This window comes from Nicotiana tabacum, chromosome 15, assembly GCF_000715075.1.
Source record: "Nicotiana tabacum cultivar K326 chromosome 15, ASM71507v2, whole genome shotgun sequence".
NCBI classification, from domain to species: Eukaryota; Viridiplantae; Streptophyta; class Magnoliopsida; order Solanales; family Solanaceae; genus Nicotiana; species Nicotiana tabacum.
In genome coordinates this window covers 32,875,419-32,903,353 of record NC_134094.1, presented here as the reverse complement: position 1 = coordinate 32,903,353, position 27,935 = coordinate 32,875,419, and the positions used below count along the sequence as shown (strand labels likewise).

Below are 27,935 nucleotides of genomic sequence, written 5' to 3'. Positions count from 1 at the left end.
CGCTTTACTTTCCATTTGAGCATCACTCAAAGAATATGAGAAACATTAAGGCTTAATTCTTATCACCTTTGGCTGCTGGTGGTCATAACTCACAAGAAAGAATGGCCTTATATGTAATTAAAGAATAAAAGAGTTGCTGATTCCAGAGAAAGTTGTAAAAGACCATTTTCTGGCAACATACTGTTAGAAATAGGGATAGTGTACCGTTTGAAAAGATGAAGAAAATGAAATTTGCATAAAACTCAGTGTAGAAACCTAGTCACAAAATGAACATAAAATATGGTGGCACCATCTCCATCTGTTTTAGAGCTAGGTTTATTTAACCAAAGAGGCTCTTAAGCACCATGATCTGATGGCTTGAGAATCTCCAATAAGCAAATAGACATGACAAATTTTTTAGGTTACTACAGATAGAGATACAATCAAGACAAAAGAGATACCATTTGAAACTGATTGCAACTCAAGCAAACAAACTTTAGCGAAGGCTAAACCTGGTTTACTCAAAACTTTAGGTGATAAAGTCAACAATGTATCCTTTAACTTTAAACATCGTAATCTATCTTGTTATTTCTTTTTCTTGGACAACGATGGTGTAGATCAGCTTGTGCGCACCTCAACTATTCTATCTATACTTGCAACCTCCTATGCTTACAAAGTAACTCTTCCCACCAAGGCTTAGGCAGAAGAGAAGAAATCACCTGGCCATAACTTTCCCACCAAGGTAATACTAAAAAAATCTATACTTGGTAGATTGGCCTTATTTGATATTCCATACAGATGAGCTTTTCTTTACATAAGCAACACAAAATGTATACTTCAACTATTTAGAGCAAGATATATGTGGAAATACAGGATGCATTGCACCTCATTTGCTAAAAACCTTACATCTATAACTCATGTTGTAGTCGACGAGACATCTACTCTATTAAATGAATATGGCATGAATTGGAATATTTCTGCATTGCAGTAATTTCCATACACGGGCATAGCATGTGTATATTCCCTCTTAATCAACAGAGAAAATACTCAATAGCAAAGAATCTATGAACAGAGTGTTGTTGTTATCCATTAGTCCAAGTAAAAGAGAGTGACAATCTTCCTAAGATTCTTGGCTTCTTGACATGTTTCCATAAGCAATCTGCTATCATGAAACGCAAAGCAAATAACTTGTTGCACTTGGGAAATGATGTCCATGTTACACAGCCTACATCAGGAAAATCAATTCAGAATAACCCAATCCAATAGTGGTAAGAAGTGAAGTACCTCAACCCAATTCAAAAAGCCACATATACAACTTGTAACAATTTCTACAAGACTAAAGGATAGGTATACAATCTGTGTTAATTGTTGGTATGGACTATGGTGATAAAAAGCTCCTTCAAAACTAGTTGCCCACTTTGAGGGAAATCTGAGGGCGAAAAGGTATAATATAACTATGTTATGACGTATGAGGATTATATTGTTTAGCACGTCACTTTTTATACTTTTGTGCACAAAGTCAGGGAACTTCATATCATAGAAAGCAGTTTCTGCCAAGCAAAGAATACAAGTTCACTATACAAATGTTTGAATAGATAAGTGTAGAGGAAATCAGATGTTCATGTTCTCTAAAACATATAAGAGAACTAGTTCAACTAGAAAATGGAGATAATTAGTCGAAAAAGGATGCTCTTTTGCATACCTGCTAGCTTCTAGCAGTGAGAGATGGTCATTGTGAGGTTTCTCTATCACATGTTTCACCTGCAAATCCAAGCAAGTCAACATTATGATCTTGTTGGAAGCACGGATAATAACCCTACTCTGTTCCATCAATCTGAAGATTGAACTCTTCTTACCGTGTTATAAACGACTGATGGAAACAAAATTCAACCGTGCATTCAATCAGAAGTCACTATAGAGTAATTCTCAAATGTTTAAAGCAGAAGAAGCTCGCTTCCTTACTCTCTTGAAACTTGGACTCATCAACAGTTATATTAACAAACCATCTTAAGCATACATGTTTCCTCTTTACTCAAAACATAAAATTTAGAAAAGACTAATAATTTCTGAATTCCATCATTCAGATTGTTGAAATGACGGCTTACCCCCTTCTTTTGTCAAAAACTTCTGGATTGCCAATACTTGCGTCCACTAAAGGAGCAACAGAAGAAGCAAATTTTAATTTTCAGCATTCAACCATTATAAAGCTATTTGATGACAAATCGTAACTTAGGGTTATAAAGATACTGAAGTTGGTTGGTTTGAACTTAGAGAAATTAATTCAACTGGATTTTGAGTTTAAATCAGGATGTGATATACTTACATGACGTGTTAGCTCTATATTGGAAGGCAACTAAATAATGAAAACCGTGCGTTCAACTTATAATGTCGAGATAGATCAATTACTCAACACAAATGACGAGGATGGCATATACATCCACGATAGAGAGAAATCTTAGCTACAATCATAGAAATTAGTTCTACTGTAAAGGATGCCATGGAAGGGGAGCCTTGGCGTAACTGGTAAAGTTGATGCCATGTGACCAGGAGGTCACGGGTTCGAGTTGTGGAAACAGCCGCTTGCAAAAATGCAGGGTAAGGCTGCGTACAATAGAACCTTGTGATCCGGCACTTCCCCGAACCCCGCACATAGCGGGAGCTTAGTGCACCGGGCTGCCCTTTGTAAAGGATGCCATGAAAATTTTGGAGTAGAAAAGCATGTAGGATGGTACCCTAGTAGAGACTTGGAAGCTCTTGAAGTGGCTGGAGTAGTATGGCAACCAAGCTTTTCAATGTATATTAGGTGTTTGGACAATATTTGATTGAAATTGAAAATAAAGAGTATTTGAAGTTGGAAGTTGTGTTTGGCCATGAATATCTTTTTTCAAGTTGAAGTTTTATGAGTGAAACCATTATTACACTTGAAATACTCCTTAAATCAACTTTTCAAACGTTATTCTCTATTTCAAGTTGAAGGTGAAATAATGGACCAGATTGTAAAACAAACCTTGATTTGCAAATAATATTTCAAGTTAAAGTTGTAACTAAAATGAAGTTGCCAAATAATTGGAGAGAAGGGTACCTTGGTACTAATATATACTCCCTCCGTTACACATTTTATGTGAACTTATTTGACCGGGTATGGAGTTTAAGAAAATAAGAAAGACTCTTGAAACTTGTGATCTTAAACCTGCCATGTCATTTGTAGCTAAAAAAGCATGTCATTGAGGATAAAATTGAAACATCAAGTTAAATTGTTTACGGATATAAAATGTATCTTTCTTTCCGGAATAGGCTAAAAAGGAAAGAGTGCCACATGAAATGGAATAGAGGGAGTGAAAGATGTTCAAAGGTTTGCAAACTTTCGTAGTATAAACTTATGAGTCCTATGAATATGGAGTAGAACATAGATATAGAGGCAATTACAAGGGTGATAGATAAATAGTTTGATATTGCTTGGTTCACAACATACTAGATTTTGCTACAATGATCGATGAAAACTTGTAGAAAGAAAAGTATCTTCACATGATATTCATTTACTCAAAGAAATTATATAATAAAGCATCAAGAAATAGTTTGTTAGTGGTATGCTTAAGAAGAAACGAGTTGATATCAAATAAAAAGTTTCATAAAACATATTTACAAAAGAAAAGTTACAAGTGTGAGAACACTATAAGAAGATACTTAGGAGCTTCCCAGGTGTATACTAAGGATTTGCCTCAAATATATACTTTTTTATGCAGTTATGGTGAGGTAATAGCACAACACGTGACGTGTGGGTAAGACGCATGTCACGGGTTCAAATCTAGCTGCAGACAAAATCTTGGAATTTAAGTGAAGGGTAGAGGAACAGACTCATTGTCTATCGAGTTTCGAATCGTATGCCAATGGCCCTCAGGGATTTCTCGGTTATCAGAAAAGATTCCATGGTGAAATGTGATTTTTAGATGATACTGAATTTATAGGAGAAACTAGTGAGGAACTCAACCAAAAGTTGGAATGATGGAGAAGAACTCTAAAGAGAAAGGTTCTTAGGACAAGTAGAAGTAAGACAAAATATTGACGCCGCAAGTTTAGTTCCCCATAAGAATAATGAAGGTGAAGTGAAATTAAATAGGAATATGATGCAAAACTGTAGACGATTCGGATATCTAAGCTCAGACTTCCAAGAAAATAGCATGATAGATGAAGATGTACCATATAGAATTAGAAGATAATGGCAAAAATAGACAAGAACTTCGTAAGTACTATAGGAAGGGAAAACCCTCAACATAATAAAAAGTAAACTCTACAAAACAGTTGTAAGACTAGCAATGCAAATGTGACTGAATGTTGGGCCTTTAACGCCCAATATATCCATGAGATGAATATTGTACAATGCCTGTGGTAAGATGGATGTGGTCGTCATAAAAGATCAGACAAAATCAGAAATGATTACATCAAGCAGAGGGTGCTAAAACACATAGAAGATAAAATGCAAGAACAATGTCTGCGGCGGTTTGGCCTTGTCTTATGTAAACCTCCATATGCACCGCGTCATAGGTGTGACACTATGATGATTGAAGGTGATAAAAGACGATGAGACGACAAGTTAAACCTATAATCACATTGAGAGCAGTTGTCTCATAGACCTTCTTTCTAATAAGGTTGAGAGTAGTTGTCGACCTTTAACCTCCTAAAAACAATGTGGACTTAGCTAAGAACAGAACATAGTGGAAGCAAACGAATCATATATACAATACCAACTAGTCGGGACAAGGCTTAATTGTTGTTGTTATACTTACACTACTTCTGGCGTTTGCCAAAGAAACTTGATTACTTGTGTAGGAATAAGACAGTGAGTTAAAGAAACAGTTTTAGACTTTAGAGAACCCCTAATTTTTCTTTAAAGTCAAATCATTTATATTGGAATGAAATGGGCCTAAAAAGAGTCGAATCATAACTAATGATGCATACAACCGACCCAAATAGGTTGAGATTGAGATATAGTGATTGTATGGTGAATTTATGAAATTAGCTCCACTAACCAAATACATCAGAAATTAGCTCTTGCAACTCCTCTTTTGTTTTTCTCAGCAATAACGACATACAAGTACATTTCAAAAATTAGAAGACCTAATGGTGTGTGGGGCCCCGGATCTGTTCCAGCTAATTTTTACAGCTCCTGCTTGCACCTAAATTTTAAAAAAAAATACATGCGCCGTTTGTGTATATAACAGCTTGATAAGATGCACAGTAGTATGCTCATCGGCTTTCAGGTCAACAGTTTCAGTAATTTAGCCTCTGAGACAAAATATTCCAGGAGATATTGACTCTAAATGTTTCAGTACACAACAGTTTGATTATTAAAAAGCACATACAGTCATAGAAAAGACCAGAGGTAGCAGCTCTCAATAATGATTCCTTCTATTTAAGAAAGGATTAAACAAAAGGAGAAAGACTTATTTTTTGGGATAAGTGAGAAGTTAATATTATGGATAAGAGATTTACCATCTCCTCTACATCTAACAATTTAACCAAAAACCCACCAAAGAAGAGGAAGACTTTTTTTTAAAGATAACTATATCCACGAGAAGCAGTGCAATGACTGTGTTTATTAAAAAGGGAGGAAACAATCATTCCAATGACAGTATCAAGATAGACAATATATCGTTTTCGCAAATTGCTTTGTGTGATACCATCAGTGACATTTCTTTTTTTCTTTGATAATGGTAAGATAGCCATCAGTGATATTTCTGTCATAATGAAGCGCGATTTGTATGAATAGATGCAACCAAAAAGAAAGTAAATGCATTTACTTTAGACAACAGCTCCTGACTTTCCGGAGGTTGTTTTTTCAAGCTTTGCGGCAATATCACAGTTAGCAGCTCTGGTTTCTCAGCACGAAGAGCACCTCTAATGACAGCAGCATTGGTGCCTGCTGCTCCAGAAGTAAAGATGTGATTTTTCTGAGAAAAAAAAAGAAGAAAAAACATTGAAAAGCTTAAAGTCGTTAATCACTATCTCCTTCAACTAACACAAGAGAACCATACCGTAATGACCAAGGCATAGCTTAAAATCTCAATAAGTTCTTGATGCATAAATCCCATATTTCGTGTCCCAAAAAAGCCAATATTTCTTGGACCTTGTTGTTGAATTGCTAACAACTCCTGAAAACATGAAAGGAGCAATATATCTCTTATTTACACATTCATACACCATTGTTGATAAGTACATTCACCGACACATTAAGAAACATCAAACTAGTAGATTTTGTTGGTTAAAAATAACAATTGAATTGGCCAAACACCTCAACTTTGGAAAAAAAAACCACTTTTTTTCTCGAAAAGGCACTTTTGAAGCTTACGTCTTAAACATGTCAAGTTAAATTATTTTACGATTCATTATAAGAAAATAAAACAAAATTGAAATAGTAATAAATGTTCTTCTTAAGTTCAATCTAAAATATTACATCAAAGAGATAATAACCCGACCACTGTTACAAGTAACTCGTGACTTAGTAGAAAATATTTGCACTTTGATCTGATCTGTCAGATTCATCTACTTAACAGGAAATGTTAAATGCCAAAGGGGAGATAGCTTTTTTCAGGTAATAAATATCCAAAGGATCATTACTATTCAAACAGTAGACTCTTAAATCTCATCACATTTCCAATTCGATACAGGTAAGTATAACATAACGTCCAAGTAAAAGACCACATCGAACCTGCAGATAGTCCACATCTGGAACTGGCTTATACTCCGTTACCAAAACTGATCCTGATCCTTCAACAACAGACTGAGCTTGAGTTGGAATCTGAGAGCTGAGTTCGTCATCAGAACCAAACATCTGAATTGCATAATCATTTTCATTCCTCAATTTATCGTTGCTTTCAGCCTCTCCATCTGGCCACTATACCAGCACATAGAAAACAGAGGCCCCTGGCAGTAAATCATAAGTGAAAACCAACTGATGCATGAAAATGCATAATCATGAGAGCCACCTCTAGTTTGTATGATTGGCGCTGTTACTGAATATTTATGCAGCCTAAAACAGCAACACAATTTGAGACTAAAGCTTATCCTTTCATTCTAATCATCAAGTTGCCTTTCTCTAACAACCTTATTTTCCGCTTTAACAAAATGCCAATACAACAGGAATGAATAAGCTCAGTTTTGATGTAGAAACTAAAAAGAAGACAACAAATTTAGATGAAATGGGAATCTTCTTTCTTAGCTAACAAAAGCCACAAACCTAAGCAAATGACAATAACCAACCATGATAAACAACATATAATTGCCTGTTTCAAATCCACAAACATTTGACTTTCTGATACAAGGAAGTTTTAATTTCTACAACAAATAGTGAGTATTGCAACAGTTAGCATACAGCAGCAAGAGCTAGCTAACAGTACATCCACAAACTTCAAGTAAAGGGAGAACAACATATGACTACAACAACAACTACACCTCAGTTCCAAGCAAGTTGGGGTCGGCTATATGAGTCATCATTGACCATGTTACTCTATAATATATAAACTCATCTCAAGCCAATATTATCCAAAATAAAATAAAAAGTACTAGGGAACAACATATGACTTTCTTTTGACAAGTCAGAACAACATATTACATATGACCAATAATAAAGCTTTGAGTTTTTCTCCCATCAAACACCAAATTATCAAGAACCCAATTTTCCAATTATCACAAAAGTCAATCTCGAGCTTAATTACAACAAGAAAAACCCAATATATGCATTTAACTATAAACACATAGAGAAAAGTAGTAGTAATACCGTCTGCTGTCCATGGGAAGATGAGTTTGTTGAAGCAAATCTTTTGGAAGATGACACAGAATTGACGGGACAATTGGGGTTGTTAAAGTGAACAACTTTATTGAAATTCAAAGGGGAAAATGCAAGACGGGAGTGAGGAAGAGGCAAAAAGGGGAGCCTCAATGAAGAAGTTAGCATTCTTTCTCAGGCTTTCTTGATTTGCCCACAACTAATACTTAACTATTTGATTGGCTTTTGCTAGCAGAACTTTCTTGGCAACTTTTTGCTAACCCCTTTTCTTGAAATCCAAAGCCCTTTTTGAGTTTTTCCCCTTTCTTTCCGTCTTCCACACGGACATGTGAGGTGAGAGATGATAGGTTTACAACTTTGGACAAAAGGACATCCTTTTTATTATTCCCTTTTGTGTTTGTGGTTTACTAGTACATTATTTTTCTCTGTTTTCTTAACACAAAAAATCTTCCTTTATGGGGTTTCTTTTTCTTTTTTTTTGTTCTAAAACTTCTTACCTCAACTCCCTTTAGTGTAGTCAACTAAGGTGAGTGACATCCTTGGACGAGTCTCTTGCAAGCCCAAAAGAGAAAAAAACATTTTAGAACCCAAGAAAGAATAAGATATTTACACTTAAAACTCGCAATAAGTAAGATAATAGCATTTACTCGTAGTGATAACTTATAATTTGCTTTACCATTTTAATTTACCTGATTTTTGACCAATAGCTCATTTATATTTGGTTTCAAGGAAAGCCACGTGGAGTCATTATCTTCTTCATCTAATTAGGAAATTGATGCAAATCATTTCTTTCTACTTCAATATGAATTGGAAAAAGCTAATGGGTAAAAACTACACATATCTCTTAATTTACTTTCTCTCTTTTTCCACTTCTACTAATATTTCTAAGGCTTTATTCGTTTTTATTATTATTTAAGATAAAATCGTTGCGCTATAGTAGCAAGAGATAACGGTTGTCTAGCGGTGACTGGAGATGGAGGTGAGACGTTAAAGGTGGTCAACGGTGATATTTTGTAATAGTTGATGGTGGAGGTGGAGGTGGTTAGTGATAGAGATGGTTGTTGTTGGTGGTTGGTAGTAGAGATGGGATGTACAATGTGGTATGTAGTGAAGGTAGTTGACGGTGAGAAGTGTGTGGTGGAGTCTGATAGTTGTATTATGTGGCGGGAGCAATAAATGTAGTTGTGGTGAAAGGTCATATTTATAAGAATATTTAAGTAAGCATGTTTAACCTAAAATTTGAATATTAGGGTAAAATAATTAAATTTATAAATGTACACCAAAAGTAATTGATTCAATCAAAAATAGTTAAACAATTAAGATAAATATGCAATAGAATCATAAATTGACGAAATGAAGAGAGATGAAAGTTTATTATTTGAAGGTAGACGAAAGCTTGATTTTACCAACAGCTTGGTCACAGAATCAATGAATTGCCAAAAGAAAAGAAAATAGTTCGTCAAGAACAATAAGATTTCTGATGTTGATTGAGACTTCGAGAATATCATATGATCTCCTAAAATTAATAAATATTGGTTTTTATAATGATAAATCTGAGTTGTCATTTTTTAGGTCACGCTACCATTTTACTCATTCATTTTAGCTATCAGAATGATTTGTAGCGGTTAATTTAATACTAACTCTTATAACCGCCGAGTAAATAGTGAATCTCAAATATTTTGGAACATGTCAACATGCTCGGGGCTGGTAGGGACGATTCGTTCGGGTGAAGACCGAAGAATTGGTTCCCCCGGAACTCATGCCATTCCCCGAGAAGTGGAACGCATCTCGTAAGTATAGTTTCCCTTTGAACACCATTTTACCTTCATCTTCTTTTTTCTCTCTGGTATTTGTGTTGGTGCAGTCGTCGCTCGGGTCACAAACGCCATCCCTCGGCTCAAGGAGTGGATCAAGGGCATTTGTTCATAGATACCTTATTCCAAGTGCAAATAGCACGAACTCTCGAGGGCTGTTGGGAGGAACGTTCTCATAGTAAGACCCTTCCTCGAATAGGTAACATCTGGTTCTCTCATTCGCATTGTATTAACCCTCTTTCCTTCATTTTTTTCCTTTTCGAGTTTGCCAAAGACCATTGAGCTTAGGCCGGCAGTAGGGGACGAGGATCCGTCTGTTGACCCCTCCGCTTTGGGTAGCTCGAGGTTGCAGTAGGAGAAAAGAAGAAAAGGAAGGCTCCGGACTCCCCGAACTCAGATAAGAAGAAACCAAAGAGAATGTTGGCTCGTAAACCAAAGGAACGTTCTTACTCTCGAGCACCCGACTCGGACTTGCTTTTTCGGCTCAGAGATAAGCCTGAGGAAGATGATATTTTTGTGCCCCGTGAGCCGACCTCCCCCAAAGAACAAGCAGTTGTTGAAGAGGAGATCCATGAAGCTGACCTCCCTCAGACCTGGGAGGTCGATGAGGAGACCGGGGCCGAGACTTTCCGGGATGCCGACCACGCCCCGAATGAGGCACCTGGTGTACTAGATATTTCAGGGTCACCTTTTTATACCAAGTCCATGCTCGAGGAGGCCCGAGCAGGGAAAAAGAGGTCTAACGAAGGTGCTCATGGCGTGGACGATCCCCTTCGTTCCTTCTTGATGGCGTGGACTCGTCCGTCTTGGATGACCTTTTCGTGTTGGGCGACCGGGAGGTGCCGAGAAAGGATCCGTCTTCTGAGGTCAGCGGGCTGAAGTCGAGCCCAAAGCTAATTAACCGGTTTCCTGCCCCGAGTATGGATCCCAGCCGAAAGAGGTCGATAATCATCACCGTCCCGTGAGGATGACCGGGTTCTTTCTGCTCTCGTGGGAGTAGCGAGCTACCTCTGTGCCGGTAACCGAATAAGACCAGGCGAAAATGAATGAGGTGGATGTGCCATGCCTGTTCAACGAAGCACAGCAGGCACTGAACTGGGTAAGGCATCATTACGCTCTTTCATCCTCTAACTTAGTTCATTTTCTCATGTCTTCTTCCATTTACCTTTTTGCAGGCCTCGGTACTCTATCATGAAAGCTTTCTCGGTACCAGGCTGAGGTTAACCAGCTTGAGGCTGAGGTCAGGGAGCTTGTCGAGAAGAGAGACATATATAAGCTTCTTAACGAGCAACACGAAGGTGTCGTCAAGAGTCTCCGGGCCGAGTTGGATGCGGCTCAGAAGGAGCATGTTGACTTGTTGGAACAGGTAAAGTTTCTCGAAGTTAGCAATGAAGACTTAGTCATGGCGACTAACGACCAAAACTCACAGGTTCATCAGAAGATTGACCGGATCGACCAACTCCGAACTGAAATGAACGAGGTTCAGGCCATGGCCGATATCTAGAAGGGAAAGATGGATTGGTTGGCTTCGGAGAAGAAGACCGTCCGGGAGCAGCTGACATCGGTAGAGGTCCAACTCTGAGTGGTGAACTTGGGCAAGAATTGGAAATAAGCTACAACCTCCAAATGTCATGGCCAACTTGGGCTAAGAAGATATTAAAATGCCAATAGAATTCCAAACAAATAGGGTCAATAACCGGAATGAACCCAAGAATAAAATGGTAGGTGTACAAAAAAAAACTAAGACAACGACTAGTGACATGTTCCTCTTCCTGGGCAACCAGGATACCAGTTTGTTGGTTGCAATAGCATTCAACCCGAATAAGGAGAAGATATTTCAACTTAATAACAAATGATAATTTATTTACGTAAGAGTTGTGGTTCCCAATTTACCCTACGGTCTTGTTCTACTTGTTGAGATCAACCTCAAAATTCATTTGTTTTGGTAGGATTTCCGAAACTAACGGTTCAGAAAGCTAAACTTTCTATTTTGCTTTCTTCCCTCTAGAAGGATTTTTAGGTTTCTTCCCATTTCTCTATTTCATGCATGTAACTTCGTCCAGAAGCTCATCAACGATGGTGGTACATCTCACATAATTAGGGCTTGGAGGAATAGAGGCTCCGAATATGGAAGGTCAAGGTTAAGATTCTATTACTTTAGAATAAGACGCTATGAATATGATGAAGGATTTTTTGAAAGTTTCAGAAGATTGGAGATTCAGCAAAGGTGAAGGGTAAAAAAAAGAAGAATAGAGTTTCATATTTATAGGAAAAAATAATTCATCTCTTAATTATCATTCCAAAAAACGTCACAAAGCTATGATTACCTTAGAAACCGTTGTACAAGAATTCATGAAGCTATCATCGCCTGGGAAATCGATGTTAATGTCATAGTCAATCAAAGTCTGTCGCATGCCCTAAGCGTTAAATTAAAACTGTGTATGATGTCTCAATCACAGGTTATGTCACTTTAATCTCGGGATAAGAATGATGCTTATGATATCTTTTTCGCCAATTAAGGGAATTGATCATGGCTTTTTTCCCGCCAAAAAATCTTCTACTTCTTGAAAAATTCTCGAGAATTACTCGAAAAGTGGGGGACTATTTATATTGGTAAAAAATAAACTTAACATGTGTACCATTCAGGAGAGGATACATGGCAAATATTGTCTAGACAACTTGCATGTAAGCCGATATATAAATCAAGCAATCAAAAAATTGAAGACTGATAAAAGACTAATCGGAGAATCAACTCAAGCATTTAGAGAGAAGAACGAGTGTCTAGAGAATTAATGAGTGTCCGGAGAGTTCACATACAAGAAAGGCTTAGCTGGCCCGGCGTGTGAGCTTTATTAGTCCCCCTCAGAACATTCGGGGACTGTATAGGCGGAGTAGGTGATCGATGTGAACCAACGGAACTCGGTCTTATTCATGAAATAACTAAGGAGGATCACGATCCTCCACAACGACGAGTGGATTTGGCCGAGGCACACTTCGTACCTCTTACAGAAATCCAAGATAATCGGGTCCGCCGAGCCCAATGTGAAGAGATAAGTGTAAACATTTAGGTACCCCTCCACGTGGGTAGTGATGGCGTCCGCAGGCCCGGGGAATACTACGTCCTTACCCACCCAGTTGCAGTCCTCTCGGACCGCTGGGAGGGCGTCTTCGTTAATGGAGCATATATATCTTGATACTCCTTCACACCGGCCCTGCATCGATGAGGGTTTCTCAACCTTAAAGTCATCGACAACCAAGCAACCCCCGGGGACGAATATGTTCAAGGAAGGCTCGGTAACCAGTTCATCGGTAGTCGCGCCATGAGCGGACCTCTCGAGAAAGACCACATCGGGAGTGATCTCATCGATTTCAGCGGACGGTTGTGAGGAAGAAGAAGCGACTTGTTGGGGAACAGACTTGGAGGTTTTTGCCATTGTTTTATTATCTTGAAAAAGCTTGAGAAATATGAAGAAAGGTGGAAAGGTGAAAGGTCAAGTGCGCTGATTTGGGTAAAAATTAGGTAAAAACTTGCAACTTACTGAAAAATCTTGAAGAACAAAGGTAAAAATATAAGAGTATGAAGAAGGGTAGTGATATCTTGAAGACTCAAAGGTAGAAGCTTGGTCAAAAGGTAAAAAATGAACGAAGGGGGGAAGTATTTATAGAGGTTTTGCGTCGTTTCGCATTCAGGGATGACATGCCGATGGCTAACACGTGTTTGGAGTCAAAATGACACGATTGACTGGACATTTTGGATTCTTTGTCATTTCTGTCACGACGTATTGAAAAAGGAATCGAAGTGCATATGTCGTTTCTCGTCGTTTCTTTAAACTTCCTCTCCGAGAAACGATGGGACTATTTGTATACAGGTGAAACCGAGGCCTTTGGGCGCCTCGGTTCTCAATAAAGTAAACAGAGTAGAGATGTGCCTGTAAAGAACCAGAATCGGGGCAAGAAGCCCCTCAAGTCGGGGTCCGAACAAAATACCTGCCCTTAGAAGAATGGGGGCCATGTCCCCCAGGTCCGATGCGAAACACCAAAACTTCGGAGAGCATTACCTGATAATCGAGCACGACAAACAAAGGGTCGTGATATCCGTGCCTAGCCGGATGTCACAGCGTGAATCTCGGCACATATCGACAGAAAATTAGTGATTAGTAAAACGGAAGATTTTGACTATATAAACGGGAGTCTAACTATTCATTAGGAATCATTATAACACGCATATCAAGACAATATACTCTTATTTTCTCTGTTATTTATAGTTCTTACTTTTGTTTATTTGTTCTTTATTATCGTGAGCCCGGATCGAAGGCAGGCATTTCATTAAAGTTATTACTGAGCCCGAAATCACTCCCCTTAATTGGTTTTATAATTTATTATGTCCTTTATCTGTTTAATCTAACGTAATTTATCATTTGTATTGAATTAATCCGCATATCCTTAAAACCACATATAAATTTAATTGTTATCCATTTTTTAGAGTAAATAAATATTTAAAAATTAGATTCAACACTTAGAACAAATAACAGAAAAAATATTTAACAATAAGAGAGAGATGATTGGCAAAAGTTAACCATCCCACTAAACGATTCGAAACTGAAATGTTCATCAATATTTTACTCTTTGAAAATAAGATTCTTATTAGACAAAATTATAATTATGCTTAAATATTTAAAAAAATTGATGGACTAATATTAAGAACTTGAATCAACAAAATAACTTGATTTCTTTAATATTGAGAATAAATTATTAAGAATTTAAATTAACTAATTAGCAAAAGAACTGATTTAGGTTTTCTAAATTCATCATACGAGTAAAATTTGGTAAATACCGAATTACCGTACTGAAATCGAAAAATTTGGTATTTGGTATTCGATATTTTGGTATTCGGTATGGTATTTGGTTTAATTTAAAAAAAAATTGGTATTAGGTATGGTATTTGGTATTTTAAGATGAAATACCGAAATATCGATACCGTACCGAAATATATATTATATTACACAATACACATATTATTAGTTATAACATAAATATAAAAATCTAAAATTTAACTTTCCTTTATTCTCTAAGTTCATCAATTAACTCTAAGCAAGTAACAAGATATTTCTATTGATCAATTTTATTCTTTTATGTATATTTTTCTCTCTCTAAGTTGATATTTGCTAGTTTTGTACAAAACTTTTGTCAACAAATGTTTTTAGTTTTGTACTTTTGAGTACTTTAATTAAGAATATTACAGTCTCTGACTCTACATACTAGTTAGTATTCAAACCGAATAAACCGAAGTTACCGAACCGAATAAATCGAAATCGAAAGGAGAAAAACCGAACCATACCGAATTTAATTAGGTACGGTATTGGTATAGCATTTTAAAAAACCGAATACCGAACCGAAATATCTAAATACCGTACCGTACCGACCGACGAACACCCCTAGTCACTTATACTGTAATATTAAGAGTCAAAATAATTAAAATGCAAGCTCGAAGGAAAGCGTAAATGGTGCCCCATTCCGAAGTAATATTGTCTTATTGTTGTGGTTATATTTTGCCGAATATTATATTAATTTGATTATCTAGGTATACAATAATATTTCCTTTACCCTCTAAATCAATTACACCTTATATATATAGAATTTACGTACAAAATGTAAATGCACATTTAAATAATACTATATTAGCTATAAATTTTCACTACTACCATCATTATAATCTTAAAGACAACATTAAATTCTAGAAATACACTTGAAATGGCACGGCAATTGCACGTCAAATATACATTATTTAGTTATATTTAAATTATTTTTAAAAAACTTTATATTCATTAATATGGCAACACGTGCAAAAATGCATACCCTGAGACTAGTTTACTAAAAAGTGCCTCCCAAAAGCTTGGCCAAACTTTGTACATTGAGTAGGATCATTTTAAAAGGAACAAAACATCGAGGATGTAATAGACATGATAAAATAGTTTGGGGACCTAACCAAACATTTGCAACTTACAGAAAACTCCGAAAAGTTCCACTTTTATGCTGGGCGAACGTTAAACTCACGCAGTTCTAGCAAAAGCAAACTTTGGAGAAAGCAGAAGACTAGAAGAGAAACTCTGTGAGAGAGAGAGAAGAATGTGTGGGGTGAAAGGTATAGTGCTGGACGCTTCAGTTCTGTTGGCAGCCGATAAAAATGATGATGAAAATGGAAGTGTCTCTCTTGGGCCTGGAGCTGATTATGTTCTTCGCAAGCTTCGATACTCCAAAATCCTCACTGTATGTAAACACTCCTCTATATAATTTTTTTTTTTGCATTTTATTGTTCTCTTTTAAATTCTTGCAATATATTGTGGAAGTCCCAAAATTCATTCTTGATTGGTCCGAAGTCACAAATCATGATTAATTTATAATTACAAATTTAGATGTGTTATGAATTTTCTGTATGCATTATGCTTTATTCAGTTCAGTTATTATAGTTGGACTAAAATTTTTGATTGGTGCGATCACATGCAACCATTCAATCGATCAATTAATCAACTAAGGGTGTGTTTGGTACGAAGGAAGTAAGAAGAAAATATTTTCCAGGTGACAAATTAACTAACTTTTGGAGGTGGGTGGGGTGGGGTGTGGGGAGGTAGGGGTGGGGGCGGGTGGGGGTGAGGTTGAGGGTGGAGGGTGGGAGTGTGGTGCGGTGGGTCGAGCGGGAGTGGGAGTGGGAGTAGGAGGGTGGAAACCAACAGATGGAAATGGCATGGTAGAGTTTCTTGTCATTTTCGAGAAATTAGAGAAAAATGTAGTTTTTAGGAAAATATTTTCCAAAATATTAAAGTCAACCGAACATGGGAAAATTGGACTCGTCCACACCAAACACACTCTAAGTCTTAATATCAAATTAGTTGGGACTATATGAATCATATGTATTCATTTTGCTTTTCGGGTTATCTCTTCCACCCCTCATTCCTTATCTAGGTGTAACTCACATAGACATAGTTGCCAGAAGTTACATGCCCAAAAGGAGACTTTCATTTGTCTTCTTTGTGGTTGTACCGTTGTATGCCTTCTGAGTGCTTTCTTTACAATAGCTTGATACTAATCACTGTTCACTCTAATTTTGTCATTTTGGTTCTTTTGTGTTATTCTGAATTGGGTAAAGTTGATTCTTTTATGGAAAAATGATGCATTGCTGAAATAATTGATTTGTGGGTTGTGAGAATTGTTTTTCTCCTTTTAATTATTTGTGGTAGTGGAGGAATTGTTTGATTGTATGACTGAAATGTTATGTTTCCCAATTTGTGCAGGGTATATCTTATGGACCTGATCTTTCTGCTTCTAAGGTGATGGCCTTTCTGTTTTGTATTGCTTTGTTTGTATTTTTTTTGGTGCAATATTCTTTAACTGAGATGGTTTTGTGCAAAGAAATGTTTGCACTTTGCATGCCTATTGTCTCATACTTTCCCTGCCTATCAAAGTGGTTTGAAATGTCTTCATCAATAGCTTTTATATCCTTTTCCTTGTATTTCTTCATTTACTCCAAAATTTGGTCCTAGCTTTGTTTTCTTTAAGTTCTCAAGTCCCAAGTTTGATCACCTTATAAAGTGGCACTAGCGCAATTATGCGCACTGTTTTTCAGAAATATTGAAACTCAAACAGTTACAACTACTTTTTATAGGTGCGCCTGCTCCAAGAAAAAGCAAGAGTATATTCCTACAATTGTTTTGTCTTTCAGTCAACAACCATAGACAACTTTGTAAGTGAGGTTTCACTAGCATGGGGCGACCATTCTGGAAGTTATATGCATGTAGTTTCCAGTTACATGGACGAGGAGATTTCCCCATTCATAAGTTCTGACTGGCTGTTCACCGTTCTTCGTGAGTTCCAATGCAATGAAAAGTTTGTGCTTTTTTCTTTTTGATAAGCCACCTATGCACTGATAACTTATAGAAAAGGGAAAAGAGAATTAAGAAGAAAGCACATGAAGTTTTCGGAGAAAAAAGTTTAAGATGTTTCCTATAATTGTTACTGAATGATGGATAGTTTTTAGCTTTTAAGCAACCTACTTTCAAATGTCTTTCCCTCCAAACCCTAGCACTTAAAATGTTCCTTTTGAAGCTCAGATTGGATTTCAAATTTGTTCTCCATGAAAAGGTTCCAAAACTCTCAAAGGCTGCACTTATCTCAAAGAAGTTAAAATCCCTTACGTTGCTGAACTAAATTCTTTAATCTTTACCAACATATGCATGATTTTTTTGATTGAGGTGAGTGGGTATGATAATTATTGTCAGAAGGTTTGATAGCTGTAGTAACTGTGGGTGGAAAGTTTGTTCTCATTCTTTCACATACTGTGCTTGCAAACATCTCATCACCTGACCTATTTTTGCAGGATCTTCGGGAAAAGTGTCAGGTATAAGCTTACAACTATCTTCCCTTCAGACGATTAGTTTCAAGCATATTCAGGGATTTTCCTTCTCATTCTCTAGGGAACTCTTTCATTCTAGCTTGTGAATTTCTGGTGCAATGCCATTTTGAGGAAATTTGTTGACTTCTCTCAAGTGGTAAAATTGTTATCTTCTTCTGAATCTTAAAATTTCTACATTCATGTCAGATGTTGAATATAGTCCTGGAACTGAAAATCCAGGGAAGATTTTCATTAACAAACTTGAAGAATTGCCTCTGACTATCTGCAGTTTGAATAAGAAGGTGAGAAAAATTATGTATACTCATTTGCATTTGGCATCCTTAAACTGCTTAAACAAAGATTTGCTGGGAAACTGCATAATAACTTCACCATAGTGAAGGGCACCCATCTAATGATGAAATACTGTGTACTCATTTGCATTTGGCACCCATCTAATGATGAAAGAGAATCTGGATTTTTCTGCAGATGATGATAATGTCCACTCCTGGTTCAATGCGCTTAACGAAAAGGAACTCCCTCGATTAAGAAAGAATTTCCTTTGTAATTAACCAGCATCCTTTAAGTGAGTTTTTTTTTTGTGTGATTTTTTTTTTTGGGGGGGGTGGGGGTTGTATAGATGGTTGCCCTTGCAGAACCCTTGTTATTGGCCAAGTGAAAGATTTTCCCTTCTTCGGTGCTGGGAATCTACATGGATGGGTGTGGAAACATTGTATCTTTTGTCCTTAATAGTTGGTGGAAGAAGGACCTCATCAAACTAATTTCGCTTCCCCTCCCATTTCATTTCTAGGCATCCTGGTCTGCATGTAATGCTTTGCTTGTATAGTAGTTCCATGACATTTGTAACTCATATATCTCCCAATCCTATAAGTTTCTCTAGAATCTTAAATTCGAAAAGTTCCAATGTCTATCACCCAAGGGTGTGACCTAGTGGTCAACGAAATGAGTTAAGAACCATGAGGTCTCAGGTCCAAATCCCAGCGGAGGCAAAAGCACTAGGTGTTATCTTCCCATCTGTCCAAACCTTGGTAGACAGAGTGACCTGGTACCAGTTGCTGGTGGGAGGTAGCAAGTATCTCGTGGAATTAGTTGAGGTGCGCGCAAGCTAGCCCGGATACCACGATCATAAAAATAAAAGAAGTTCCACTGTTTTGTGCCCGATGTACTGGAGTGATTGCAATAGCTTTCTAGCTCAATATGCTAAAGATTGTCGGAAGGACATGACTGAGGGTGTCGTTACTACTCCAAGTATGCTTACAAAAAGTCCAACTTATGCTATTTCCAATTCATGCTTTAAATGATGTTGTTGCTAAACACCCCCACCCCCTTCCCCATAATATTTCTCTATAATCCGCACTCATATGGCGATATGATGATGTCGGTCCTTCACCCTCTCTCTTGGAGATCGTACTTAGCTACAGTTACTGTTCTCCGAAGGGCTGCACCTTGTTGCCAAATCTCTGTTGTATTTCCCTCTTGGCTCTCAGCATGGAGTATACTATTATGTCATTTGCTAGACCATTTAATCCACCAATTGTTTTCAGAAAGTTGGTGCTACTATGTGTACATATGAGCCAGATTCTGCCACCATGACGAACAGGGCATCCTTTTGCTTTCTATCTCCACTTTTCCCCAATATCTGCAGCTATCAGTGCATGAAATTCTTACCTCCCTCTCCTTTTCATTGTGGTCAATGAAGGTTATGCAGTGGTTTATTGGTCTGGAAAGGACATCTAACTTGATCCATGTATTTTGTTGCTGATTACTTTAGTGTCAGTTTTAGTTTTTTCTTTTCATCTGTTTTTGGGTTGGATGGTTGGGCTATGGTGATTATTTAGTGTTTACGGTGAGCTGGTAGGTTCATTCGCATGGGTACATGATGACCACGACCCTCCAAGTTTTGATGCATTTATAGAATGGTGGTGCATGTCTTTGGATAAACACAAGATTTGCTAAAAATCACCACCATTCATTACCTTTGCAGTTCTCTTAAATTCCATATGAATTGGTTGCTCATGATTAGCTTAACTGCTGATCATTATGGCATCAGATCAATTACTTGAGGGGCTTTTTAAAGATGGCTTCAGATTTTGCTGAGGCTTTTGATTCCTGGTATGATCCTCATATATGCTTAGTCTAGAGTAGAAAGAATGCAAATTGGAGGAAGAGGATATGTCCAGATATGTGGAAGAGTTTGATTTCTAAAAGAGTTTGATTTCTAAAAGTTGTTAATATAGCTTCTGCTGCAGCTGGATGAATCCTATCCAAAGCAAGCATCAAAAATTAATCTTTAGTGGGAAATCGCAGCCGATTAAAATGCTGTTACTGATGCATAAGAAACAAATTTCGTGAACAGATTCCTTTTTATTTATTTATTCACGGGCAGGCACACTAGAGCCATTTTAATTCCATCTGAACCATACTAAACTCTTAAATTACAGTTAAATACAGGAGAAATAAATTTGTATCCCTTAGGAATTGTTTGACGGAGTGACGATTAATCTTCTAAAGGTTTCAAGTAACCAAGAATCTTTATTGGGAAATTGCAGCTGATTAAAATGCCATTACTGATGCATAAGAAACATATTCGGTGAACAGATTTCCTTTTATTTATTTGTTCACTGGCAGGCACTCTAGAACCATTTTGATTCCATCTAAACCATACTAAACTCTTAAGTCATAGATAAATACAGGAGAAAAAGACTTGTAACCTTTAGGAATTGTTTGACAGAGTGATGAGTGTTCTAACGGTTTCTTATTTTATGCTTTTGGAATAAGCAGGCAATGGGCAAGGAAGTCAAGACAGTTGGTTACTTGATGAAGCCTTCTCGTGAAGAAGATTTTGCCAAGGTCAGTTCTGGTGGCAAAATGAGTTGAGAATTTACTTATCTATACTATATTAAAAGCACAAAGGCCCTTAGCGAAATGTCGCTCGCCTTTTTTACCCTTTAAAATGAAAGTTCATACTTGACAATAGTCATTTAAGCTACTCTCCTAATATTTAGATTTTGAAATCAATTAAAATTTTACCTTATAAAAATTCTTAATTTCCTTATTTGATAAAAACTGAATTAAAAGAACGAAATTTTTGTTCTTTTTCCCTTTCAAGCGCTTGGTGCTCGCAGTATTTCGCCGGCAACTTGTAGTTTGCCACATTTTTTGTGGAGTTCAACTATTATTTTCTCTCATATTCTTATTACTTTACTAATTTTTGTTTTCTTTATTTTTTTATTATTGAAAAGTTTAATAATATAAAGAAATATATTTTTATTTTCCTTCATAATTACACTTCAATATTTTAAAATTGGGATGAGCTAATATAAGAATCTGAAAAGGTATAGAATTATTCTTTCAGTGTTGAAAAAAAATAGTTACTTTTTTAATTAACTAATTAGAATTCAATTCAATTCAATTGAACTACGTCTTAGGTCATAATATTTAGGAGTTTAAAATTATTCAAGGTTAAAAAAGTTCATTATAATATATCCGTTAATGAGATAATAATTTATTTACGTATGACTTTCTAGATATATTTCAATATATGAGGTGTTTGATATCAAAGATAATAAACATGAGTAATAATGTTGCATTTTTTGAAACTACATGATATATGGTTGGTTGCGATAATAAAAATATATATAGAATTAATCTCTCAAAAAGTTATATCATCTTTTCATTTAACTTTTACAATACATTATATATATATTTCTTACTTTTACCTAGACTTTTTTTTAACAACAATAAATTTTATTATAAATATAAGTGTGGGTAAAATTTCTTTCTTTTCAAACTTAATACAATAAATGGAGGGCATCGGATTGTAAGACGTTTAATTGTATAGGAGTTACGCGATATTGTAAAAGTCGGTGCAACAAAAATTGAAGTTGAAAAGATAGAAGGCAAAAAGCGTATCAAGAAGACCCCCCCAAAAAAGAAGGAAACAACGAAGACCTAATAACTTATAAAACATTATAAGTCAAATATTATTCTTTAAATAGTATTAGCTCTAACTCTTTTTTTTGTGCCAAAATTTCAATTTTGTGTAAATACGAAGCAACTTGTACCGACACATTATTTAATATTTAGTTCAAAATTTTAATCGAAACTATTTTAATTTGATTAAAACACGATATTAATACTCTCTCCGTTCACTTTTAATTGTCCATTTTTTACTTTGCACGTCCTTTAAGAAAAAATAAATGAAGTATATATATTCACAATTTTATCCATAATAATGATAGCTTTTTCAAAAGTATTGGAAAATGATTTGGGGAATGAGTAGTTAATGATAAGGGTGTAAATCGGAAAAAAAAAAAAAAATTCTTTCTCTTGATTTAATTAAGTGGACAAGTAAAAGTAAAAATGTATTTTTAGTATAGTGGACAAGCAAAAGTGAACGAAGGGAGTATTATTTATATAATAAAAATATAGTTTGTCAACAATTTTTTATTATTGATGCAATAAACACGTGCAACGCACGGACACTAAGACTAGTTACACATAAATGGTTGTCAAGCATCCAAACTTCTTGCGTTTTCTCAAATAGTTGATGCTTTGTACATGTCTTCTCCATGACCCGGTTTCAATTAGGATTTTTTAAGTTGGTGTAAATGATGGAATGTAGCCGGTGCTTTGTACTTGACTAAGGAAGGATCCTTATGTGAAGCTTTTCTCCCAATATTATATTTTGAAATTGACATGTGCATTATGTTTTGCAGAGAGGTGCATTCCCCTTAAATCCTACACCAGACGGATTAACTTTTGTGGCCCTTAACTACGAGCTCCCTATGTCATGGCAGTTAAAAGAAGTTGACGGCATTCTACATAAATCAACTGATGACATCATTGCTGTTGAAATGAGCAGCTCTTCAGATTTTGAAAACAAAGTTACTTATACAGAGGGCATGGAACAGTTACAAAGGTGGCTTCCTGCTATTAACTTATTACTGGTTAATAATTTACTGCAGAATAAAAAAAAGGGTGAAGATCTTTACTATATCTCCTTTATTCATCTTCAAACTTCTATTGCAACTACTTGATTAGAATCTCGATGATGTTTGTCATTTCTTTCTGTGATTCGTCTTAGCATCCTTTAATTTGACGATTGAACAAAATAAATTTCATAGTTATATACCATACATTGGAAATCTACCCAACTAAGCTCTCTTTAATCAAAACGTCGAAGCATTAAGTTGTTAAAGGAAATCCAAGGGAGCCTACAGAGGATGACTTGGAGCAATAAAAAAGATTTAATGCTTTCGTTCGTTCTCTCATAGCCTCTTTGATATTGATTCTTTTGTTGATAACAAATTGTGGATGCTGTTTGTGGATTCTACTTTCTTGATGGAAATGATTTTCTTCCCAAGCAGCCGAATGACATCTTTAGTATTTTTGCATGTTTTTTTTGTGATTGTTTTTGGCATGTTTCTATATATCTGAAAGATGCATTGCACCATGTTGTTTTCAGCTTGAACTGATAATGAGTGTTGAAATAATTTCTGGTAAATTGGATGCAAGTTTGTGAACTTTTTAAAAAAATTCTGTTTGAGTTTCATGTCAGTGAGTTGGTTTAAATTTCACTAAAACTCCTGCAATTATTTTCTGCTCAGGTACATCAGATGCCATCCTGACTGTTGTGTGATTGACCCATTCAGCAACATTTATCCTGTTCTTGATCGGTTGAAAATACAGCAGACTCTAGGTGGTTTGGAAAATCTTAATAGCAAAAGCTGCAGTAAAATCAGGGGTCCCCATTTTCTAAAGGTCCTCTTTGCTAAGTGTTACCCATGTTATGCTTACATTATCTTTAAAATGTCCTGTGAAATCTTTGAGACAGCAATCCCTAATCTTTTCTTTACTGACCTTTCATAATTGCTTCATCTGTTTCTTTATTTTCTTCATTCAGCAGCCTACCTTTCAGAAACTATGTAAAGCAAGGCCTTATCTTGGGGTTTCAATTCCAACAGAATATATGACCACAGACCATGAGTCATCATCTAAAGTTGTCAGATCTTATTATAAAAATGTGTTTTGAGTTGGTGCTATAGAGTTTCTGATGGAGTATTTAAATGGAGATAACAATAGTGGATCAGTTTGGTTAGTCCAGGAGTCAGTTTAAGGCTTTTCCCACTTTTTGAATGAGAAAATCAGTTGCCTCTTTCGCTTGTAAAAGAAAGCACCATCCAAATTGAACTTGCATGGTTCGATAAAATTGTTTTTACAATGGGATTTGTTCACACAACACAGTAGTTGATATGAATATCATAGGGCCTTACCTGACAATAAAACCAGTCCGAAACTAAAGAAATGTTATGCTAAGACGAATCATTGTAATTGAATTGTGTGCCAGGGTTCTTTTGGTCTAATGACTCATTTGTTGGATATTCAACCCTGTAGTATGTAGATGCTTATGCATCATTTTGGGTTTTTATTGTTTTTTCATTAAGACCAATTTCTTTCAAGTTAAAGTCCGCCCTGATGCATTTTGGTGCAATCAGAGAAATATAATTCATCTATAAGTTATCTTGGGTTGTTTGAGTGCACAGTTTGAGGGGACAATGTTCTTTTCTGTCACCATTAGGTTTGGAACACTGCTTTCACTGTTTTTCTATAAAGTTAATCACTTTGTTCTGTTCTTATCACTGCTTAGCTCGGGTAGGTTAAATTTAAAGTTGAAAATCTAATTTAACACAAAAATTTCAAGATTTTATCTATAGCAGTATATAGCTTTAAGTTTAGGATCTTCTTATGCGGTTGTTAATGTGAAGCTCCTTTTGCCTCATGATTTAATGCTCTAAAACCAAACTTCGAACCCAAACCGAAAAGGAAATGCTGGAACACGAGTTCATGGTAGTTCACTATAATTTCATTATTTATCATATAAGTCTGTAGGTATGAGAGCATTAGTTTTCTCTACTTGCTAGATATTTGATTTAATATGTGCTTCTTTGGGTAGGTTGTTGATTTTTGTGAGCCCGAATTGGAAGACAAGCTAGCCGATGCAAAACTGTCGCTTCCAAATATTGTAAAACCTCAAGTTGCTTGTGGAGTTGCCGACGCTCACAGCATGGTAATGGAGAACTCTCAATCCAGCTTGACTAATATCCGTGTTTCCTCTATCTCTCTCTACATTTATATTCTGAACTTATACTCTGTAAGAGGTTTGGTATTATGGATTCCTCCATTTGATGCTTATGAAGAAATTATTATGGATTCTATGCTTCAGCTCTAAGCTTTCTTTGTCTGTTGTCCTGTGAATTGTTGATTGATTTTGCAACTTTTTTTTGGGTAAGTGATTTTTCTTATGATAATCTTATCTAGAATTCTTAACGGACAGGCCATTGTCTTCAAAGCAGACAGCTACAAAGACCTCAATGTCCCTCTTCCAGCTATTGTGCAGGTAAGCAACGGGCTATATCTAATGATCATTATCATTTAATCAGCCACTTGAATGGAAGAACTGATATAACTTCCAACATTCTGCGTTAGTGCCTTGGTGAAAAGTGTTGCATATTTTCTCATCCATATTGCTCTCTTTATATGCAAGCGGCAAGGGTAGCACTTGATTGTATCAGATGTTAATTAGATTAGCGAGAGCGTTTTGGAAGCACATAATGTTGTTGCAAAGGACGGTTAATTTGCATGTCCATTTTGGTTTGCATCTGTGATGATTGTTGAAAGGATCTCCATATTTGTCATCTGAATGAAGACAAGTGTAACTGCAGGAATATGTGGATCATTCATCCACTATGTTCAAGTTTTACGTTGTAGGGAAGAAGATTTTCTTTGCAATTAAGAAGTCTACACCTAATGCTGATATCTTGATAAAGTTAGCTGAGGAAAAGGCACTGAAGCCATTACTTTTTGATAGGTATGTTACCACCTTAAATTCCCCAGTCTGCTGTATAAGCACTTTCTATGCCTCTTAAGAACACCTATTTTCGCAGCTTAAAATCTCTGCCTGTTGACAAAGACAATCAGCAAAAAAGTCAAGATGAAGATAATAAACGAATTGATCATGAGCTAGTCACTGATGCTGCAAATTGGTTGAGAAAGGCGCTTGACCTTACCATATTTGGGTTTGATGTTGTGGTGAGTACTTCCATATTCCTTACACTTACGACATATGTTCTATATGATTAAATTTTTGTTTTCTTTTTCTTTTTCTGGGAGGAAAAATAAATATATTAAAAAGAAAAGTAGGATCAGCTTTAGGAGAATAGATGTCCATTAGTAGCTGTCAATGAAGGCCATGATCTCGTTAGAGCTGCGCTGGTGAGATGTCAAATAAGGCAGGTTCACCCAGTGATTGCGGATAAGCACATATGCGTGATTTTTCCCTATCCTTTTGCCGAAGTTCTTAGTAGTGACAACCTCTAGGTACAATGAATTCTTCTCTTATGTTGTGTTTTCTTTCTGCAGTTTGTCCAGAGTGGAGAGAGGGACTTGTGCTTGTCAATCAGCAATGTAGTGTTAAATAAATGAATACTAGAAACAGACTTAACTCCATCAGCAGGCCCTCTCCTCCGCCTATGTTGCCCCTTTTGTGATCGGTTTTGTAGGTGCATGCATATTAGTCTTGGTGCTGTAGGGATAAATTTGTTTCTGGTAGAGAAGTTAAAAAGGAAAAGCATAGAAAAGGTTTAGAAATATATTTGCGTATACCAAAAACAGTCATGTTAATGGTTTCAGTCTGAACTAGAAGTTCCAAAATCTCAGCTTCTAAGCTGAGAATTTGACCCCAAATAACTAAAAAGCAAGTAATCTAAAGGGAATATTGCTCGAGCAGCACATTTCGTGAAATAATTTTTCAATGAAATTTCAGATCCAGGAAGGCACTGGTGACCATGTCATCGTTGATGTAAATTACCTTCCATCATTTAAGGAAGTTCCGGATGAGGTTGCAATTCCCACATTCTGGGAAGCCATAAAGGAAAAGCTGACTGGAAAAAAGAGCACAGAAGCAGCAATACTGTTGTAATATTCTTAGTAGCATCACTAATAAAAATGTCATCTAACAGATGCTTATGACCAACTTTTCTTTTGTTATTCACATGGTAACAACTGTAACTTATTCTGTAGATTTGAAATCCTATTTCATTCTCTTCTGTATGCATACACTGTCTCAATGAATTAAGCCACCATAAATCCATAATGAATTCAGCCATTGGTGTCTGAATTTTCTAATATGGGGGGGGGGGGGTATAATCTGTTTTTTTAGCCGCCACTTTTTGATTCCTAAAACATCACAGGTAAAATTTCATTTGTATTTAATGTTTATACCAATTCATTAAATATAAGATATATGTCGTTTATATACACATTTATCACTTAATTGTAGTTAAGTAATTTCTTGCTCCGATATAAACACGGTCAGATAAGTTTTTACCAAAGGCCATACTTTGTCCTATTTTCATGTTTGTGTAAATTGAGCTTAGATAGTAGTACTTGGGGTTTGAAGAGTGTGGTTCTGCATCTTCCAACTTGAGGCTGCTAAGTGGATCATACAGAAAACATCTATGTAGATACATATACATCCAAGGATGGAAGATCAGGATTAAATAGATATAGTATTGTGGGGTGTTGAAATAATTGCATCCGCAACTCACGCACTCACCCAACACAAGAAAGTGTACGATATCACCAATCCGTCATGAGATCAAGTGTCCTCACCACAAGCAAAAGAGTGAATATCAGAGTAGTCCACAAATTTAAATATGTCATTGAACATAAATTAAGGACATCACACAATTTGAACAACATTCACTCACTCTCACAAAGAATTCATGTGCATCCCGTGGTCGTACCATAAGCTTGCCCGTAGTGTACATCTCTACTAATCTAAGCTAGCTAAATTTAGGATCAATTAGGACTTTAAGGTTGTAGTGTAGGCTAAGGGACGGGTAGGATACATTTAGGAATAGTGACTAACCCTCCTAAGCACTTTAATACACTA

The 27,935-nt window shown here is 36.2% G+C and overlaps 2 protein-coding genes across 4 annotated transcripts; one reads left to right on the top strand and one right to left on the bottom strand.

Annotated features, from left to right (window-relative positions):
* Positions 1–722: 722 nt before the first annotated feature.
* Positions 723–8,157, bottom strand: LOC107793301 (uncharacterized). Of its 2 annotated transcripts, none has more exons than XM_016615632.2 (6): positions 7,754–8,157; positions 6,686–6,871; positions 6,012–6,128; positions 5,778–5,927; positions 1,682–1,740; positions 723–1,204 (listed from the first exon to the last, which is right to left on the bottom strand). In XM_016615632.2, exons 1-6 carry the CDS (start codon positions 7,928–7,930, stop codon positions 1,069–1,071), a joined length of 825 nt encoding a protein of 274 aa, XP_016471118.1. In that variant the 5' UTR covers positions 7,931–8,157; the 3' UTR covers positions 723–1,068. The 2 variants fall into 2 exon arrangements, with proteins under 2 accessions (XP_016471118.1, XP_016471119.1); XM_016615633.2 differs by having other exon boundaries at positions 6,686–6,900; positions 7,754–7,893.
* Positions 8,158–15,613: 7,456 nt separating this feature from the next.
* On the top strand, positions 15,614–27,095 carry LOC107764911 (inositol 1,3,4-trisphosphate 5/6-kinase 4). Of its 2 annotated transcripts, XM_075230736.1 has the most exons (13): positions 15,614–15,843; positions 16,866–16,901; positions 17,237–17,435; positions 17,948–17,968; positions 18,170–18,264; positions 20,762–20,830; positions 22,699–22,901; positions 23,590–23,743; positions 24,936–25,049; positions 25,317–25,379; positions 25,705–25,850; positions 25,927–26,071; positions 26,805–27,095. In XM_075230736.1, exons 1-13 carry the CDS (start codon positions 15,703–15,705, stop codon positions 26,958–26,960), a joined length of 1,542 nt encoding a protein of 513 aa, XP_075086837.1. In that variant the 5' UTR covers positions 15,614–15,702; the 3' UTR covers positions 26,961–27,095. The 2 variants fall into 2 exon arrangements, with proteins under 2 accessions (XP_075086837.1, XP_075086838.1); XM_075230737.1 differs by lacking the exon at positions 16,866–16,901 and having other exon boundaries at positions 15,632–15,847; positions 17,218–17,435.
* Positions 27,096–27,935: the final 840 nt, after the last annotated feature.